A 21,770-nucleotide genomic window follows, 5' to 3' on the forward strand; every position below is an offset into this window, starting at 1 on the left:
AAGAAAAAATTTTGTGTTTTGACAAGCAACTGTCTTTAAAGCTCTGGTCTAATTACTAAGAACTTCGGGATATAACAAACGGACGCCGCGTGACACTCATGTTCACGGACTCCAACTGTAAAGCACACTTCGCTATATTCGAGATCATTATATCCTGGTTTGACTGCAGGTCATGTGAGGCATAAAAAACTGCGATATAATCGCCCATGTCACTGTTTCTATATTCATTATTTTTTCCGGCCCTTGAGGAAGGCTGGCTTCAACACTGTAGTGAATTAAAATGATGAAGCAGTGATTATATTGCAGTTTTTCCATGCCTCATGTGATATATAATCACACTTTGACGTCATAGCCATCGTTCAGCTGTTGAAACTGAAACAGCATGACAGAAAAATTCAATCATAAATTACCTGTCAGTCGTACACGAATACCACAGAGATTCATGCATAGCAGTGTCTTCCGTATCATTGTGCAGAAGAAACCATGCCGGCAAAATTAAGTGTCTATACTCCTTTAACTACTGCGACCCGTGGCATACAGATTAGCGAGCGTCCAACACCACAGACTTACATGGGTGTTGGCCAGGGCCAGTCTGGCAGTTCAAATATTCTGGATTTTCGAGCTTTTACTGTGTAAATGTGCGAAACAAGCAGAAAATTTACCACGAATGCTCCTGCACTACAGAAGCCCCTGAAGTCTCCTGTTCGGTCTCGAAAACAGCAAACTTCTCGAGCCGATTCTGTATGAACAACTGGCCAGAGACATAGCACAATAGATTCTGGTCAATTTAGACACATTGGCTCTGTCAGCACATGAGAAAGGCACCGACCAATCTGAACTTGACACAACTGAATCAGATTCTACACTTTTGGAAAGCTGAGTTTCTAGCAGAGGCGTACCTGTCGTGTTCCTTTTCAACGAGGTGGTAGCGGGCACGGAAGGCCACCAGGTGGGCGTAGTAGGCAGGTGCCGGGATAGAGACAGAGCGGGTGCAGCGCACGTATGTATGGCACAGCTGGTAAGTCAGGCACTGCAGCTCGTCGGCAGAGAACTGGTTGTCGTCCCACAGCACGTGGTAGTGAGATGGCCGGCTTGTGCCCTGAATGCCCGCGTGCGAGCACAAGTAGAAGTCGAACTCGGTCGGGTGCGTGATACCCATGTCCACCGTGGTACCCGCGGGGATGTTGCCACTCTTGCCAATCTGCTCTTTCTTGTCCGAGCAGAAGAGGCGCGTGTGGTGCCGCTTTTGTACTACCACGAAGGTGATGCCTGGCTTGTAGTCCGTCTCGAGCTTGAGGCACGCCTCACGCACAGCCAGCAGCTCATGGTGCAGCACCTGCTGGAACTGGCCCTCAGAGACACCATCCCGATAGAAGATGATGCGCGTTGGCTTGAAGCGAGTCGACTTGTAGAACTGGATGAGCAGCTCGCGCACCATAGACGCCAGGTCCTGGATAATCTCCTGCCGGTGCTGCTGCACTCGCACCGTAGCTGCGTACCGGCTCGGGTGCGCGTCCATGCTGCCCACCACCTGCACCCATGCGTTACAAGGCTTAATGTGCTTGCTCAGTGGGTAAGAAATATCAGACAATTTGTTAAGGCTTCACTTATGAAACTAAAAACTAAAATCTAAAAATAAAATCTAAATCTAAAGACTAAAATCTTACTGGGATGGAAAAGTTTGTTGTGGAAGCCGAAATTATTTTCACCTTGGTTACTTGAGTTTAAACGTAGGAATTCATTCAGCAGCTACACACGGGTCTTTGGGGCTGAAAAATTGCGAAAAAATCAGTTTTTGAATTTTGGATTATTCGTGACCGTGAGGTCATTCTCTATATGTGGGTGAAGTTTCAAAGCTGAGAAACCCATAGTTTTTCAGAAAAAGCCAAATAACGGGAGTATTCTGACCGAAAGTCTCGCGAAAGAACCTCAAAAATGCTCATTTTGTGCCGCGCACCATTTCCAAATGAGGCGCCGGAAAGCCGCCATCTTGGTCTCGTTTGAAAGAGCGTCTCTTCCTCTTTCTCTCCATCAGAGCTGTACGCGCTGCGTCACTTTGTTAGCCATGAAAAGAAGAAAAAGGAAAGACAGAATCTCACTGTGCCATTGGTCATTGCCCGTCACGTATCAAAACCGGCGCAGCTCATTGGCCCGCGACATTTTGTTAGGGTCCGCGCTGCCGACGGACACGACGCCATTTTGAAAAAGTCTCAGCCTGATTTCGGAAGCAAGCTATGTCTCCACCGTACCGAAACTTCCGCAGTGCGCACAAGTTCGGTAAAAGGCGTAAAAAGCCTTCTAACAAGCATAAGGATGCAGTGGAAGGTCGTCCGTGTACTCTCGAAGCAGGTGATTGAAGCGAGACAGTTGAAAGTGTCGCGTCGGGCGTCTCTGCGGCCGATTCCGATGACACGGGTGGCCGCCAGCAACGAACGCGCGTCGACACGTTTATGAGCCCCCAAGACTTGAAGTGACTACAAGAACGAGCTGACGCCCGAATTTTTCAGAGCTCTCTTCTATATCTGCGACCTAGCGCAAGCTGCAGGCTTTTTGCACTAAGAGAGGCGACACAGGCCCGGCGACGACGGCAGCGGCAACGTACACGATCGTCGATCTGTCAGCAATCAACCAGCTGCTCGAAAAAACCGTGTGCCGCCAGTGCGGTGGCGACATGTCCATCCAGAAAAGCACTCGCGAATACAGTGTTGCTGTACAGCTGTGCTTGGAGTGTTCTGTTTGCAGCGATGTCGTGCACGAGTGGAGTTCCCAGCGTCTACCTGGAAACGCAAAGTGCAATCCCTTCCAGGTAAATATTCTTGCTGCCCGGGTTACGCTAACTACAGGGAACGGCCAAACAGCACTGAATGAATTTTTTTCAACCATGGGAATCTCCCACAGGGGTCTTCACAACAAGACCTACCAAGCATACCTCAAGTTTAAGTCGAGGCCTGCCGTAACGCTAGCTGCTGAAAGTGTGCTGACTGATTGTGCTTCCTCAGTAAAAGAACTATACAGAGAACTGAATTTTGGTAATCCCGGAAATATCGCAGTCTGTTTCGATGGAACGTGGATGACGAGAGGGCACCAGTCCCACATTGGTGTGGGCTCTGTCATAGAGCTTTTTTCAGGCTATGTGTTAGACTATGTAGTGCTGTGCAACTACTGCCTTGACTGTAAAAAGGCACCCAAAGAGAAGGACCCCCAGTACAACGCATAGAAGGCACAGCATGTATGCCAAAAGAATACAGATTCAAAATCCGGGCAGATGGAGGTGGATGCAGCTCTGATGCTCTTCCAACGATCATTGGAGCGGCACGGCCTGCGCTACACCACAATGCTCTGCGATGGAGATAGCAAGCACTTTCGTGCGGTAGGGCAGCAAAGGTATATGGATTTATACCAGTTGAAAAAGAAGATTGTACAAATCATGTACAAAAGCGGATGGGCAGTGCTTTGCGCAATCTTCTCCAAAAGCGCTAACCAGAGGATTGTGAAAGGTTGAGTGGTAAAGGTCGACTGACTGCAGACCTTATCACCAAACTCAGCAATTACTATGGTTGGGCACTAAAATCTAATGCAGGCGATGTCGAGCAAATGCATCGGGAAGTAATGGCCACATATCAGGTGACGTCGACCGACAAGAGCCCAAACTATGGCCTATGCCCACAAGGCACCAACTCGTGGTGCAAACAGAATGCTGCGATTGCAAGGGGACAGCAGCCACCGAAACACCGTTACAACCTGCCCGACTACGTCAGCCAAGCATTGCTACCTGTGTACAAGCACCTTGCACACAAAGACTTACTCAGCAGATGCCAGCGAGGACAAACACAGAATGCAAATGAGGCACTGCATTCAGTGATTTGGTCCTTGATGCCTAAGACAAAGCATGCTTCGTTGATATCTGTTGAAGTGGCTGTTGCTGAGGCAGTCATGCGGTTTAATTCTGGGACACAGGAGGCTGCGTCATGCATTCTGCAAGAGCTCCAAGTGGAACAAAACCACATAGCAAGCCAGAGGGCACAGGAGAAAGACTCTCGCCGAGCTACAGGCTCCGAGCGGAAGCATGCAGCCTCAGCCTGCTTCATCTCTGCCGCAAAGCGACGTCACCAAAGAAAAACTGATGAACATTACTCGCCTGGGGCATTCTGAAGCTACACGCTACTTTCTTTGCACAACTGTGCATAAAGAAAGCATTGAAAGCATTGTAATTTGTTTTTTGCAATTTTCTCAGTTCGATTATTTTCGTAACATGGGAGTCTACTGACAAGCCTATCTCTGCTTCTGCTCATCAGATTTTGGTAACTTTTGTGTCGTTTAGTAGCTAAATAGGTGGTGATTGCAATAAGAGTTTCAGATGGTAGCTAGGTGCAAACACAAATTTGTTATTTGCTAAAATTAACGTTAACTAAAATTTCAGTTCTTCAACCACAACTTTGGATGACCACAACTTTTGAACTAGAAGAGCTAGGAACATGCTATTACCCTTGTTGCAATCTTTGATCCTTCTAGAATCTAGCAGCATACAGATCATGTGAATCTGTTCAGCAGCTTTCTCTAAAGCCTTGTCAGAAGCTCTTCTCATAAAAACCTACATACAATAGAAAGAAAAAAAATTGCAGAAACTAATTTCATATTTGAGATCAGCATGCTGAAATATATGTACCTACAAATTTTCATGGCAATAACTTCAATATTAAAAATTTTTTCAAAGACCCATGTCCCCCCTTAAGGGGGGAGACCGCTCTTAAAAAAAAGATTTTTGTTTCTGCACCAAATTTAATCAAATTACACACCCTTGACTAGTTTTTCGTGCTGATTCCAAAAATGTCATTAGTTGCATGATAGGCTGATTAGTTCCTGAGATACACTTAATAATACCATTTATTAATAAGTACAATTAAGAGAAAAAGCACATTAAAAAAGTTAATAAATCGCACTTTGTTAGGTTCTACAAACCGAAAGGGATGAAATGTTGGAAACAGTTTTTTGATTTTACCGTCATAAGTAATTTTTAAAGACATTGAAACTCAAGGTACAAATAGTGCCTAACTTGCAATCGAGAAATAGGGCAAATTAAGAAATTTTTGAACTTTAATTACAAATTCTGCTCCCAACATTGCCTAGTGTTCACATATGGCTACGTGCTAAAAAAAGAATTGTGCTTCTATCTGCCATATATGCTGAGATATGCTAATTTGGGATTTGCTATGTGTCCAAAATTTCCATTTTGAGAAAAACAGCAAAAACAAACGAAGTGTTGTTTATGGCAAAGTACTTCAAATTTATTCACATACTGGCATTAGCAGACACCTAATAGCCTCCTGGGACGTAGTCTGTCAGACCAGTGATTGGAATGGCACTTTAGTGTGCGCTGAAGATTTTCTGCAGATTTGCGCTTCTGCACAGATGCTGTTTTCTTCTGGACATCTTTTTCCCGCATGCGCTTGGTTGTCTGGGGGCTAGGCGTTAGGCTGAGCTCTTGCAGTATATGCAGCAGTTCTTTCGCTCCCTGCATTGAGCTTCATCACTGCTTCAGCCACAGCAGCCTGCACTGTGAAGAGAGAGGCATGCCTTTCCTTTCGAGCAAGGGACCATATCATTGAGTGCAAGCTCTCATTGTTGTTTTGAGTCTTGCCTCGTTGGCAGCGTTCTAGCAGTCTCCTGTCTGAAAGCCTTTCGTATATAGGCAGTAAGGCATTGCAGACATGAAGAGGTAGATTGTGCCGATGAGGTGGCATTGCCTCGCCTCTGGCCTCTGCCGCATTCTGCCGGCACCAAGAATAAGGGCCTGTTGGACAGAGGCTGTGATTTGAAGTGGAGTCGTTGGACGTCACATGATGGTAGGTGGCCATCACAGCTTTGTGCGTGGCCTCCACATCACCTATGTGGGATTTGAGCGCCCACGAATAATAAGAGCTCAATTTAGCGATAAATCTTGCATGAGCTTGCCTCTCCCACCAAGCGATTCTCCAGCAGCACCTTTCTGTTTGGTAACCACGTTGCACAAAGCAGTGCCCATGCGTTTCTGCACATGGTTCACACAATCCTCCTTATGGATTTCAATATATCCATACACTTCAGCTTCTTCCAAAGCGGGGAACGTGCGACTGTCCCCGTCAGACAGCATTGTGGTATAACGGAGGTTGTGTTGCTGCAGGGAACGCTGAAATAAGATCAGGGCAGCCTCAACCTCCATTTCACCAGCCTTCTTGGATGTGTTTTTTTGGCAGATGTGGCTCTGCTTCCACAATGGGTACGCCGGGTCGTCTTCTTTGGGGCCCTGCTCACAGCCGGCGCAAAAATTGCTCAGAACAACAAAGTCAAGAACAAGCCCTGTGAACAGTTCAATCACAGTTCCGACGCCGATGTGCGATGAATGCCCACGTGTCATCCATGAGCCGTCGAACGACACCGCGATGTTGCCCGGATTCCCGAAATTCAACTCTGTGTAAACTTCCCGAACTGATCGAGCGCAGTCGGAAGTCAACTTCTGAGCCGCACGGTCCACCGCAGGGCGTCAACTTTTTCTTGACGTATTTCTGCCAAGTTTTTGAATGCAGACCGCGGTGGGAAATATTTATCACCGAAAATATGTCATTCAACGCGGCACGCTGGTTTCCCGTTGACTGCATCGCGCGCGCGGCGAGGATGTTCACCACGAACGGGCTAACTGTCTGGTCGGTCTCCACACGCGGCGAACTCCATCGAGATGAAATGTCGCCACAGTTCTCACATGTCAGGGTCAGTTTGGCGGCGAGGTCGTACTCGCTGTCGGATTTTTCAATCGTCACGTCGCCGTTGCATACTTTGCACTTCACTGACGCGAGCATCTCGTTCACCAAACGCAAGCTGACGATGGAGAAGGTATTGCTGGGTGGGGCACTTGCGGAGTCTCCCATTCCACCGAAGAACGCTGCCTTGCGCTCTGTTGCTGCCGCTGATGCCATCTGCTGAAGTTTCTCCTGAGCTTTCTTGTCCATTTCTTCGATCTCACAAGCTTGCAGCATTCGGGTGTCATGACGAACACGACCGCTGCCCGATGAGGCTTCCGCGACCGGCGCCGCAGTTAGGCCTAGCTCGGACGGCACCTCCCGATCTGCTGGCGGAGTCGTATCCACGGCGCTTGAGGTGTCCACAGTGCTCGAGGTGACCGTGGCGCTCTTCTTCAAGTTGTTAATAAGCGATTTTTTCCTCTTTTTCCTATATCTGTGAGTCGTGCGGAACTTTGGCGCCGGCGTTGACATCGTCGCGAGATGCACCAGCGAACACACCTTGACAAGATGGCTACCGCTTGCGCTCAACAGACGCTTCCAGCAGACGACACGAGACCCTTCAGCCAATCAGATAGCAACTTTCAGTCACGTGCACCGACTAGCGAATAGCATCGCGCGTTGAGACTGCTTTTTGGCGGCATTTTCTCCCTCATCCAATAAGCATAAAAGGGTAGCAACTGCGCGAAATTCAAAACGAAAAGCAGCTCTTCCAAATGAAACCAAGATGGCCGCGATCGCTGCAGTGAAACGATAATAGGATGTCGCGGAAAAAGCCCCATTATTGCGCGAAAATCTGCCGAGAGAGAGCTCGGATCGAAGTTTTATCCTCATTTTACAGCTCAAATATTGGCTCTGGAGATTAGAAAATTCACAGGCTGGTAGAGAAACAGCTGCAGATTTCGAAAATTCCATTTTTGAAAAATCGATTTTTTCGCGATTTTTTAGCCTCCAAGAGCCGTCTCCCCCCTTAAGTGTCAGTTCACAATATCGATGATTTGAGCTATGCCAATTACGCCTGGTTTCACCTACAACAATGATATTGCAAATCAAGATATGCATGGCGTCACAAAGGGGACTGTTCAAACATTAGGCAGTCGGGAGGAGTTTCCAGTGTGAGTGTAGAGGCGGCATGTGGTACACAGCCACGAATCACAAGAATCGCTGTGACAGCACCAAATGGTGTCACACTCCAGCAAGGTGTGCAGTCACTGCGCAAGTTTCCACAGTAGTGTTCCTTTACCATGCGGTGTTGGGCTTGGGAGAAACTTTTGCTGCCACTACTCTAGCAGCAAACCCTAGTACTTCTATAGACCAGCATGCATGCACAAAGTGTTACTTGAAGAGAATTACCGTTCCCCATTTATCCCAAGTGCTTGTAATGTTATCTCTAAAATTATCAGTGCCAACTACAGAGAATTTTAATCTATGCTATGCTGCAAGCAAACTATAATTTGTGCTACAAAGGAGACTATATAGAAAGCCATGAATGCAACTGCAGTGGAACATCAGCAGGGACAGCCATGAAGCTTCCAAATGTGGTGGTGGTAAAAAAACGAGGATCGCGCTACTCTGAAACTGGTGATGATGAATTTTTATGACACAAAGGCATCTGTGACCAAAGAGCACCATGGCACAAGGTTTTTCTTTTTCTCAAGGTGGGGTCAAAGACCAATTCCCAGGCATTTCACCCTAAAGAAGTCGAGCACCAGGCAGGGGAAAGCTTGTACCCAATGTATCACCGGTGGGTACCTGGAGGCACTGGGGATCGAACCCCTGCATCCGAGGCAGGTACTCTGAAGTGGGCAAACGCCTGCTGCGTTGGGACCAATCAGCGTGTGCGCACTGGCGGCATGAAAGCCTATCACCCGGTGCTCAAGATGGAACGACCATTTTACCTTGAACTAGCGCCTAAAATTTCACTCGCTGACTGTGTTGCCATGACCTAACATAATGGAGTCAACATCGGTGGCACCTTCAACAAGTACCGCGGCAGATCGCCGAGAACGCAATCGCCTTCAGAAGCATCAGGCGAAACCATTACCCTCAAAAAGGCCCGACAGCCTAACAAAGTGTCAGGCCAGATTTTTGACCACAGAAGAAGAACGAGAGCAAGTTATCACACGTTACTCGCAGTCTTGGGTGACAACACAAAACACACGCATGAATAAAAGCGCATTTCTTTTTTTTTTTTATGGCAACAAAACATAGGCCGGCTTGCATGTATTCCTGCAGTGCAGTAGTCAAGGCATAGACTCACGGCAGCGATGGAGGGCTTCTTGTTGTCCCCGGCAGGCGGGTGGGTGACGTCGGCACCGAGGAAGATGACGGGCTCATTGAACACCTTGGGACGGATGCTAGGCACCAGGATGGAGTTGATGCCGCCTAGCTTCACATTGATCTTGAGGCACAGGTTGGACAGGGTCTGGGGCGATGTCTTGTTGACGTTCTTGGCCTGCACGCACTGGGTGGCCATGCCCAGAACGGTGTCGCCCACGCGCTTCACCTCGGCATAGACGGGGGTCTTGCCCGGCAGCACGACCACCACCAGCTGGAGGCCCTGGAAGGTGGACTTGAGGTAGCGAAACATGGGCTCTACCTGGTCAGGACCCGTGGCATACTTGCAGAAGCAGGGCTGCCCGATGATGGGCATGCCCGCATCATTACTTATCTTCTGCAGCTGCTGGGTGAAGTTGCGCAGGGCGTCCTCACGGCAGGTGCGCTGGGGCGCAAAGCAGGCGATGGCCCAGATGCGGATCTCCACGCCCGTGTGGAACTGCTTGCCCCGCATGTCCCACACCCCCTGGTTGGGGATCGCCTGCTGCTTGGTCCGGCCGCCATACTGCAGCTTTGGCGGAGGCAGGATGCGGCCCCGAACCTCCATCATAGTGTTGCTGATGGACAGACCAAACTCCTGCACATACGGGTCCGTGTTGAAGTCCGCCTTGCGCACCAGGTTGTTGATCTCGCGCTCCCGGTCGGGCGCCGAGCGGGCAGTCGCCTTGATCATGGTCGACGTCTGCATGTCGGTCAGCTTCTTGATGCACCGCTGACCCGCCACGATGTTGCACACCTCCAGGGGCAGGTACGTGTGCTTGTGCTCCTGGCCCACTTGCAGGCACGGCAGGTGCGGATACCTGGGGTGGTGGGGGGGGGGGGGACACTTTCCACTCAACCACCAATGAGCACTGCTTTCATGGCACTCTTGCCAACGTTACCCGGCTCTCTGTTTTGGACTCAATGTAATTAGCAGGCATGGGGAGTCTGACATTAAAGCTCTTAATGGAATCCTATTGGACAACTGCGATTGGAAACATTTTATGAAGCATCAAAACTTCTAATCTGAAGCACTCTGGAGCAATGAAATGTCAATTTACGAGCACTTCGTAGCACGCAGCTTCAGTTTCTCAAGTTCCCTGCAACGCAATAAGAAATATGACGCACAGTTTACTTAACCGTATCCGGGTTCGACTGTATCAGTAAGTGCCTTCTAAACGCCGCCAAAACCTGGAAAATGTCCCTCCGTTTCTCTAGTAAGGACCACCATAATTACTGTCCCTTCAATGACTAAATTGCATCACTGTTGCGCACGTTTTTGACGAATCTTTGTATTACTAATTTGGGCTATACAAACTATTTTACATTTTTTACTTGTTCCCTATAACGAGGTTTCACTGTATTTGGCGCCTCCGAAGCCCCAAAATTGCAATTTCGCAGCAAAATGTGGTAGAACATGGCCTTCGCTTCCCCCAACCAAGTCCCCAATGGCCGCCATCTTGGTCTTGTTCACGATCTGGCGCTCTTCCCTACATCCTGATATTACTAATGTTGAATCTTCTTTGAGTATCTCCATTCCGCCATTTACTGAGGCTTCTAAACGACTTCCGAACAGCTGGCATGAGAATTTTAAGTTAGATTTTCTCCAATTGATGTCTTTTGCAAACATGACTACCGTATAAACGCGTGTAAGAGCCGCACTTTCTTTTTCAGATTTGAGGGCCAATTTTTGGGGTGCGGCCCATACACGCGATTTACGAAAAAAACTTTTTTAAAGTGAAAACACACCAATCAGGAAATCAGCGGCATTTATTCTACGTTCAATCGCCAATCGCCCTCCGGTGCACGCTCATCCCACAAGAAGTCGCGCAGCCCGTCTGTTGTTAACGCGTAGCCGTTGTTCCGCGCTTCCATCACTTAGCACAGCAGCTCTTCTTCCAGTTCAGGAAACTTGCACGGCTTGCCTCGAAAAGCGCGCTTTTTGCAGCTTGTGTTCCTCAACGCATCCTTTTGGTTACACCAAAGTCAGACGCACTTCTCGGCCACGTCGAATTTCCTGCCTGCCACACACTTTCAGTGTTCCCCCCAATAGCAAACTCCCAGCCGTGTAGCTATTAAGGTGCTTGCCTTATCGTGCTAAAACTGCTAAACTACAAAGCTTCGCAGAAACACTCGAAAGCCACAACTAACACCCGTGCCTTCGACAGCAACAAAACTCTAGAGCTCGTGATACTGATACCGATAAGGATAATGGGATACCGATAAGGATAATGGGAGCTGGCGGAACTCGAGACGGAGGAAAAAGTTGACGATGATGATAATGAGCCGCAGCCTCTGGCGCCATCCATGGGCAGCACCTAGAAGCCCCTGTGCACATGCGTCGCCTCCGCGATGAAGCGCGCCATTGCTCGCAGCTGGAGCTGATCGCGGAGGCCACGGCGCGTACATTTCGAAGGCTATTTCCGCATAGGTCTTGTGGAAAGTTTGGGTGTGGCCCTTACATGAATAGTATTTTTTTCTAATATTTCCTTCTGGAAAACACGGTGCGGCCCATACACGGGTGCGGCCCTTACAGGCATTTATAGGGTATATTCAATTTCATGCATAGCAGGCAACACTGCAGAGGCTGCTCAAGTGGCATGTCCACAAAACCCCATTTTTTCGCCACGTATCATTAGTTCTTCTCAACACCTCGGTGAAACAATAACAAAGAGCGGTATAAAATGAAGTAGTAGCTCACCTGAGCTTCATCTTGTACTTGTCCAAGAAGTACTTGGCCACTGTGCATTCTACTGTCTGACCATTCTCCAGCTGCAGTGGAAACCTGCAGTGCCCATACATTTATTAAACCCATGCACTCACAATGGTACATACTGTATTTTCTGGCCCATAAGGTGAGCCTCTGTATAAGTTATACCACCTTGCAAACTCATACTGGTGTATAAGACGCACCAATGAGAAAATCGGGAAAAGGCAGTTATTCACCAGAAAATACAGTACTGCGAGGGCACCTTTCCCTTTCCAAAAGCCGGCGTCCAGGATCAGAGAAAATGCTTCCCACATTAGAGGCCCAAAAAGAGTGTTTGCTTCAAGAAGCCATGCAGTGGGACTGCTAACACCCCCGCGAAACCCGAAGGAGGACGAGTCCCTTCCACCTTTGAGAGATCTGGAACAATGACAAACGAGTCCCTCTGGATGGCCCAGAGAAGTGCTGTATATTTTAGAGAAAGGCTCCGCATTTCCTCGCCCGTCTTAGGAAATGCTTCTCAGTAGCTGGGCAAGAGAATAGTCAAAGTAACATAGTAATCGCATGGAGTTGGCCCAGTTGGCTTTTTCAATTACAAAATTAGATCCAAAAACAGGACGACAGAACTGGAGCACCTGTGCTTGTATGACTCTCGTTCTGTCCTGTTTTTGGCACAAATTTTGTAGTCATAATAGCACAGTCTTTACCAGTTGGCTTCAGTGGGCCAGTGATAATCTTAATAAACTTAATCATTACAACCTCCAATCACAACTGATCAATCTGTCCTGGCAATCTTTCTCATTCAAGCACAACCTGACCACAGCAAAACCTTAATAACTTGTATATTGGAACAGCGCAAAGACGTAGCTGCAGCTGCCACACCTGTATCACCCGTTGCGAACATCGAACTTGCGGCCCAGCGCGCAGTTCGTTTCTTTGGCGTAAAGAATGACAGCTATCTTGACAGTAGCTATGAACGAGCGCCGTTCGCTTACCAGACCCGGAGCACAAATGACGAATGGCGAAGCACTACATTAAAAACTTGTGATATGTGGCCGGCAGGAGTCAAATGCATCAGAGTCAAAAAGAAACTACGTGTGAGCGGCATCGGCTCTTCCGTTGGCTGTCGACACTCCACGGCGCCACTGCATTTCTGAGTGGGAGTGCCGCCGCAATTGGAACAGCGGCCCTTCCATCAACTATCGGCACTCCCTCGAGCACCGAGTGTGCGGTTGAAAGTAAACAAAAAAAAACTTGGACGACGCCAATTAAGAGTAGAACGCGAATGCATTATCGGGCCGCCGCCGCTTATCAGCAGACGCAATCTGCGACCACATGTGAGGAGTGGGCTGGTGCCGGTTTTCTGGTCCTGCGTGTTGACATAGCAGTTGCTCAAGGCCAGCACCAAGAGCGATGTGATGGAGCCACGCAGCAGAAATGCAACTACGCTCTAGCATGCCTGATATCTTGTTTGTCTCGCCTTTATTTATGGTGCGATGCTTTGGTTTCGATTTTAAGTCAACCCCCCACTTCCGATTTTCAAATTTTGAAGCATAGGTCGACTTACAATCGTGTAAATATGGCAATTGAGCTGCCACCTGACACGGTGGGCTGGTAAGCAGCCTATCACAAAACTGGCTTCAGACAAACAGACAGACAGAGAAACAAACAGACAACGGCTAAATGCAGAGAATGGCCACTATAAATGCTTGTGCACTAAAATTCCTCGTATTATACACTGGTTTTACAGCAATCGAAACACTTGTTTGGGTCCCTTAAAGTTAGAATCAATTAGCTTTTACAGTTGCTACTGCACTGTTCTCATCTCAAGAGCAGGCGGTCGACCAACGTATAGTGTTTCGCCAAACAAACGCGCCTCGATGGCAGTCGTTTTTGGGGACATTCAATCATTCGAATTTCAGATAATTTGAACATTTTTTTCCGGTGCCTTGAAGTTTGAATTAAGAGCTTTAACCCTGTCCTGCGCCAGCTGCGGCCACCTTGTCCCCGCTAACGTGCTCATCTCACCCACCCACCCTCCTGATTCTGGCACTCCTTGCAGTGCTCCACCTATTATTTCAGTTTGCTAAGCTCACTGTGCTGTTCTCAATTCTAGCCTTGAGTGTCAATCTCTATGTTGCTATGAGAATACCTCAATTAAGAACCATGTTATTACGACATGCCCTCAAACCTTGTATCATGAATGCTCCACAAGTGATGCGGTTGTTGGGCTGTACAAGCCCTGTACACACAGCTCAGACAGCCGTGCAACTAGCACAACATGCGACAATCCTGCCAACCTCACAACGAACAGCTAGCCCATGTGACCAAAGTAAAGTTGGGACACTCACGATTGGAGCTGGGCAGGCCGGCGGGTGACGTTGCAGACGCGGTACTTGCGGCGCATGCTGCCGCAGTGGGTGATCTCAATCTTGAGGCCCTTGATCTCCTTGGTGAACTTGACCCGCTGCGAGTCAGTGAGAGGCTTGCGCTGCTCGTTGACGTCCCGTAGCTCCAGCACCTCGCACATGAACTCGATCACAGGCTGGGCCTTGTAGAAGGCTGTGGCTGACACATCGATGTTAAGCATCATTTTCCACTGGCTGGGCCGCACACTCTGGTGGAAGCCAAACCAGACTTCGCGGCCGCCCCCCAGTGGGTGGAAGTAGCCATCTGGTGACGAGAAGAAGGAGCGCCCAACTGGTGTGTACGTCATCGAGGGCAGGTGGCGCATCACCACATCCAGGGCTTGCACTGCGTCCATGGGGATGTGGCGCGAGCGGCCCTCCAGTACCTCCTCCAGTGCATACAGGCTCACCTGGGCCACCCACTTGATGGCCACCCGGAACACTCGGTCCTTGCCCTCGCCCGGCAGTGTCACTTCAAGCTCTGCCTTCTCCTTACCAATGGGCAGGTCGTCCCGTGTGTACATGTTCTTGCGGCCGTCAAACACTGGCTTCTGGCTGCCAAAGATCTTGGAATATGACTGCACCATGGTCTCGATGATCTCCCGGTTGACCTTGCGCGGGCACTTGTCCGGCGTGATGGTCACGTCGTAGTGGTGCAGGAAGCCCCGCGGCATGGAGATCTGGAAGTGGTTGGCCCTCAGCAGGATGGGCCGCCCCTCACTGCCCAAGTTGGGCCGCCGAGGACACGAGAACTGGGGCATCACTACGGCCAGCTCAGAGGGGCCCCCCGTGCCCAGGGCCCCGCCCGCAGGCGGGGGGCCCACCAGGGGCTGTGCTGCAGGCCCCAGGGGGGGGGCAGGCCCGCCCAGAGGAGGGGGTGCCCCAGGGGGCGGGGCACGTGGTGCTCCGCCTGGTCCGCCACCACCTCCACCAGGAGGCCCAGAGGCTGCATATGCACACATGGCCAGTCATTTCCAGGCTGCCTGCTCGCCACCACACAATCGCTGTCAAACTGATGGCACACATCAGAGAAGTGGCTGCACTCAACCCAATACAAATCGATGCAAACCGCCCACACTCCAGGCTGAGAGCAGTTGGCTCAAGCCTGCAACAAAGTCAACCCGCCCCACACAACACTGCATCGTTCCACACTAGTTCTAAGCCAGCTGGGGCCCTTGGTGGGCACTGCACAGAAGGCATGGCTGTGCTCCCAGGATGAAGCACAGCCACCAGTGCTGTTCCACCATGTTCACATGCAGTGCTACCCAATCTTACACAGGGTGCCCTGCAGCTAGCAACACAAGACAGCAGCTGCTAAGCCACACGTACAGTAAGGCAAGCCTCACAGACAGCTAACATTACAGGAAAGTGTTTCATGAGCACTTTCCTCCACTACCAAGCTTTTGTCCGGTGACAACACTACACCACACTACTCCTGCTGCGAAGGCTGTGAGTACACTTTCTCGGGGGAAGATGCCATCGTACATCCCACAATCTGCTGCCAGCCAGGACGCAGTTTGTGAGTAGGCAGAAGAGCATCTGCCTCCCTTTACACTGCAGCCCCGATGGCCGAGTGAGTGCACAGAAGAAATTCAATGACCTTGTGCTCCATGTGCTCCTCTCTCCATTTCCTAGTGCTGCACACAACTTGCGAGATGAACTACAGCAGCACATCCATAAAAAATGTGCTGTACTGACATTTAGCAGTGGGGCAATGCCCTGCCACACTTACAGATTTATGTCAAAGAAATTATTAACAATAGCATTTAATGTCATCAACCAGCACCCAGACATGATTTATGATATCCTTATGTTTTAATGATATTCATGATCAAGCAAGTTCACACTTGATTTCAAACTGAGCGTTTACTCACTCACTCACAGCGCTCGTCCCGTGTCCTTCTTGTTCTTGTCTGGCGTTCGCGCTGTTTTACAAAGGATGCATCTGTACCAACTTGCCCAACTGAACGTTTACTCACCCCAGGTTAGCAATCAAAACACCACAAAATAATTTAGAGGCAATCAAAGAAAAAAAAGTTTTGAGCAATTTACAACCACAACAAAAAGTAACACATTGCCACCAGGTGGCCCCACGTAACCCTAAAAAGACGGCGGTGAAGGTTTTGCACGCGTGCCTTGAGAGCTTTTCTGGGAATGTGACAATATAGTGCAGCTTCAAAAGCACTAAGAGGGAAACATTTATTTTTCAGAAATAAACACCCCATGCACTATGTTAGAAGCTCACCACAAAGTCTCCTCAGATTCTTTAATTAGAACCATTCCAGAAAACTCAAACTGACCTTTCCAAGATCTGTTGAGCATCTAATTTAAGGCACGAGCACAACACAACACGGTCGTAAATATTCATTAACCCCAAACTTCCCCTCAAGAAACTGATCCGAGTACATTTTTTTTTCTCCATGCACCGACCATGTAGAGGAAATTCTTTGAGACCAAACAAAATATTCAGACAATTATGTTTGTAAAGGAATAGCAGAACCACAATTTACATTTCCAGTTAGTTGAGAAAAAACTGACGCCAACCAATATTTCTAACTTTACCCAATGTTTCGGGACCACCTCGGTCCCTTCTGCATGGGTGACTAAAGTGTGCCAGCAGCAGTGGGTTGCTGCCTTCGCTCTCCCTTCCTGGAGCGTTCCTGGAGTCCTATTCATCACCGCCTTTGTGAGCCACATGTGCCATGACTCCACATGTCGCCTCTTGGAACAGGTTTTGCTGCCTCTTGGAACAGGCTATCCAGTGGTTGCCGCACTCGCAGTGTTCAGCGAGGGGAATTCTCCTTCAAAGGAGAATTTTATAAGCAGACCAGCGGCACTGCCATGGGTGCCGCGATCTCGATGACTGCTGACAACCTGACGATGGAGATAGTATCGAAGAGGAAGCACTGATATCGTTCCAAGAAAAACCAAACATTTTCATTCATTACATCGATGACTGTTTCTGCATTCTGAAGACATCGCAGGTTGAAAATTTCCTTGCACACCTCAACTCAGTCGAGCCTTCTATTCAGTTCACAATGGAACGAGAAGTGAACAACACACTGCCATTCCTGGACGTCTTGATAAGAAGAAAAGGGGCAGATCTAAAGTTCGGTGTCTATAGGAAGCCAACCCATACCGGCCGCTACCTAAATTTTAATTCCAACCACCCTACCAGCCACAAGGGATACGTCGTCTCCTCTCTCCTGAGAAGAGCGAAGTCAATATGCTCCAATATGAGAAAAAAAGCAGAAGAAGCTCGGAGGACAGGGGAACCAGCCAACAATGAAACAACAATGAAACAACAATGAAACAACACTGGTTCCCCTTCCATATGTGAGGGGAACCAGTGAGGCACTTGCACGCATTCTCGGAAAACACGGAATCTACGTAGCTCACAAACCTGTTTCAACAATAAGCCACTTCTTACCACGACCACCGTGTCCCCAGAGAAAAACAACCAGGTGTTCTTTACATACATCGGCGAAACAAAAAACCTCCACCAAAGAATAAGGTAACACAAAAATGACATCCGACTGGACTGATGAATTCAGAATCCAAACTCCTCTCAGACCACCGGATAGCCTTCGAGGAGGGGAGGTCTTGGCCGTGGAGCCAAACCTGTTTAAGAGGGGACATGTGGAGTCATGGCACATCCAGCTCACAAAGTCGGCGATGAATTGGACTCCAGGAACGCATACTTTAGCCAGGTGCTAACAAAGGGAAAGCGAAGGCAAAAACCCACCCGCTGCTGCTGGCACAGTTTATTCACCCCTGAAGAACGTTGGGTAAAGTTAAAAATATTGGTTGGCGTCAGTTTTCTCTAAACTATCTCAGGAAACCAACCAGACGGATTTCTACCAAAGATGTTTCCATTCAAAACATTTGCAGTTCCTTCAAGCCATGCTGCTGCCTTCACCAAGGAAATAGCTTCACTGGCAACTAGTATCACGAAATCATCCAATGTGCTGGCTTAAAAATGGTCAACAATTTTATGAAGGAACTGCAGTAACGTACTGCACAATTTTATCCCCATCACACAGGCCCTCTAAGGGACTACTAAGTCAAGAGCCTTAATAAACATTGGATATGCAACTGTGCCACTGCTGCAAGGCAAGCTCCATCACTGTCGGGAGAATCCATCAACTCGCGAAAGGCACTGCAACGAGCCACCATAAGCACCAATAATTTTGCAGACATGCAAGCCAGCAAGCTTAACCTGAATATGTTAGAAACAAAATCCTTATTTTTTACAGTAATATTATTCACTCTCAAAATTAACTTCACTGTCTAGGACAAGTAGCAGTAGAATTCACGAACTTTTGAGGAAGCTCGTGTTGGGTTGTTTTTGTATCATTGGCAACAATGGTGTTATGCTTCTTGCAGTGTTTTCAGCCTTTTTTCTCTCTGCAAAATGAGTTTTATATTTCGAACTTTCATTTTTCACAAGTATTGCTCAGATTTTATCTTCCAGAAAAGTGCTGTGAGCGCTCTGCATTCGGGAGTGCACGCAGCTGCTGCTCGAAGACCCTCGAAATCTCTTGGAGTTCCATGATCCTCTGTTGACTCAATTGCCACCGGAGCTGCCAATGTAGCAGCACTCAACTGGCACGGTTGAAGGGACTTCGAAATGACCCATGTGACAACAGGGGTGTTAGTCTCCAAGCTACGCTGCTGGACTTTCAACTGTTCATCATGGAAACATGCAATTTCCGCTCATCTTCAACTACTTGTGTATGCTGGCACCTCCCTTTGTTACAATTTTGGGAGGGCGGCACAAGTTTGGTCGTGGTAATGTGGTTCAACACTAAGTGGCAGCGCAGCGTTCGTTCAGTGTTGGCATTCACAGGGTCAAGGCCTCTGTTCAATAGGCAAAGTGATTGGGAGTATGTTGAACATCGAGCATGACAAGTGTCCAATAGTTTTCATGTGACATCATGCATGCCACCTTTGTACTGTGGCTAGCTTCCACACAGTATGCAGGAACCGGTTGGAGATCGGTGGATTAACAAGATGCCGAGGCTTTTGCTGCGCTTTTCAGGCCAAAAGATGGTGGCCACTATGACGTCAGCGAAAACTATGTATAGCAGACTGTGCAAGAAACGAAAGTATGGACAGCTTGCACAGCAACAAGCTGGTGTCTCACTAAGATTAAGAGCAGCGTCTCTGACAGGCTGCAATATAGCTAACTTTTCTGCTAAAACTGACTGAGTGTTGCATTTTCTGCACAATTCAGGTGAAATCTCTCCTGCTTGGGTCTAATTATTATGAACATACTTTCAAATAAAATACCCGACCAACATGGCATGCAGGATGTCACATGAAAACTATTGGACACTTGTCATGCTCGATGTTCAACATACTCCCAATCACTTTGCCTATTGAACAGAAGCCTTGACCCTGTGAATGCCAACCCTGAACAAACGCTCCACTGCCACTTAGTGTTGAACCACATTTCCACGACCAAACTTGTGCCCTCCCTACGACGACACTACAGCCCTCCCAAAATTGTAACGTAACAAAGGGAGGTACCAGCAGCCAGAACACAAGTAGTTGAAGATGCGCATAGATGCTTTGAGCGAAAATTGCATGTTTCCATAAAGAACAGCTGAAAGTCCAGCACGGCTCTTTTGTATCCACTTGTACCCCCTTTGTTGAAGATGCAGCAACTGGTCCACGAGTCAGCTCTATTAGCCTTTCCAAAGCAGTGATGTAGAAACTAGCTGCCGCTTTGAAATTAATGCAACTGACAGCATAAAGTTCAGACTGCCATCACCTGTGAGTCACATTTTTTAAGAGGCCTTGTTCACTTCCAATGACACTAAATCATACAGCCCAAGCTAAGCTCTGGACCCTAGTACTGGCCTGTCGGAAATTTTTCCCTCCTGCAATGAGAATGGGGTCTCAAATACAGCACAGTGTGCTGTTGCAGTACACAGCCTTTTCTTGTATGCTTTGGGAATTTCCCAAAGTTTATGATTACCACTGAGATAGCAAATGATCAAAATGGCAACGAAAACCAGAAAAAAAAGGGGGGGGGGGGGGGGGGGTCACTGATCACTGTGGAAGTACATCCATTCACAATGAATGCTATGCACGAACAGTTGCACTACTTTTAGCGACAGGGTTCCGTGACAGCTGAACCATAGATAAGTTAGGGAAATTTTACCCAGAAGCAACACTGAACGAGATGCGCCACCAAGCCTAACCTACGAGAAAAGCAAGCGGCTTGACAGGGCTGCTGCCAGAAATGGTGGCTGCCTAGTGAAACTGCCCGAGGGCAGTCGTAGTTTTCAGAGGTGACGCTGCAGGAGCACGACGGCTACCAGGAGCTTCACAGGGACTGCTCTAGGCCTTGACCGAGGGCCGCCACAACAAAAGTGGTTTTCCGCGAAGGCCCAACACAACAGATCAAACGAATGCGTGCCACAGCCAGGCTACTTTATCGCGCCCCTTTTCGCTTGTCATCGAACCACGTGAAACAGTCGGCTCCTGCGTCGTCCCCTTCCGTGGTGCGCACCTACGCGTTCCTCAACGCTCCAACCAGCTCCACGAGTGGTCGACGCTGCCGAAACCACCAGGCAGCGGCGTAGGCACAGCAAGCGAAGTCCATCGCGTCACGTGCGGCCCAGGCTGGGCCACGCGCGTATCGCCTCAGGCGCACGAGACAAGAGCCCCCCCCCCCCCCCCCCCCCCCCCCTCCAATGAATGACTCGCAGAGCGCGCAACAACGCTGCAGGCCCCGATGTAGGCCTCGGATCTACGCGGAGTAGCGCGTAGGCCTAACCCCCGAGGGCCGTCGGAGTACTCAACGGGGCCGCAATGACGGTACCGCCGGTTTCTAGACAAAGAAACAAGAACCACCGAGGCGAAGGTTACTCACGCTGGCCACCAGTGTACATCCTCCCTTCGGTCCGGTCTCGGGTAGTACAGTCCTGCTGCTAATTTCAAACCACGGCTATGGACGGGGGAGGAGGAAAATAAGCCCGTCGCGGCCGTCGGTGCCTTCCCAGCGACGTCACGGAAGGCCGTTCGAAGCGCCGCGCTCGTCGGTCGTCCGTCCGCGCTAGTCCGTGCCGTCCGCGCGCTTGGCGCACTGGCTTGGGTCGCTTGATTGCTTCAGGTTTGGAAGCAAAAAAAGAGTACCACAAAGAAAAGTGTTATAAAAGAGCTGCTCAAAAATGCTGGCTAAATAAGACCACCGATCGCTATATGCAGCCAGGACCTACTCAACTAGAGACCTGCACATTTGGCATTGCTCCAGCGCGCCTGCTCTAGTTCATGCATTTTGCCGCTAGGGAAGGGCAGCTACGGGCGGCGTGGCGCTACAATCACTGATCTCCACTAGGTGTGGCTGGATGCCGCATTCCCGCTTTCTGAAGTGGACGCAAGTGAAGCGACCGGAAGTTGGATGGCATGTCCCGGAAGTTCGGTGTCTGCTGTGTATTTCAATGCAAAAAGTCGTATCTCGTCCTTCCGTTCTCAGTTTTTCGCGTCGTTTGCGTGTAACGTCTACTGTAATATCAAAGGAATAAGCAAGCTCAACGCGAGAAATGTGTGCATTGT

General features: G+C 49.1%; 1 protein-coding gene across 2 annotated transcripts in view; it reads right to left on the reverse strand.

The window, feature by feature from the left end:
* The window catches only part of AGO1 (protein argonaute-1), a 37,361-nt gene extending 15,957 nt beyond the window's left edge, over positions 1–21,404 (reverse strand). The window contains exons 1-5 of one of the 2 annotated variants that reach the window (XM_077629572.1): positions 21,088–21,404; positions 14,148–15,150; positions 11,791–11,874; positions 9,034–9,910; positions 900–1,531 (exon numbers count right to left, since the gene is read on the reverse strand). In XM_077629572.1, the coding sequence (XP_077485698.1) occupies positions 900–1,531; positions 9,034–9,910; positions 11,791–11,874; positions 14,148–15,150; positions 21,088–21,106 (2,615 nt within the window). In that variant the 5' untranslated portion in view covers positions 21,107–21,404. Of the gene's footprint in view, positions 1–899; positions 1,532–9,033; positions 9,911–11,790; positions 11,875–14,147; positions 15,151–20,724; positions 20,860–21,087 lie in introns of those variants that run through there. The other variant, XM_077629573.1, reaches the window with a different exon arrangement.
* Positions 21,405–21,770: the final 366 nt, after the last annotated feature.

The sequence above is a fragment of the Amblyomma americanum genome, chromosome 7 (genome assembly GCF_052857255.1).
Source record: "Amblyomma americanum isolate KBUSLIRL-KWMA chromosome 7, ASM5285725v1, whole genome shotgun sequence".
In the NCBI taxonomy this organism is placed as follows: domain Eukaryota; kingdom Metazoa; phylum Arthropoda; class Arachnida; order Ixodida; family Ixodidae; genus Amblyomma; species Amblyomma americanum.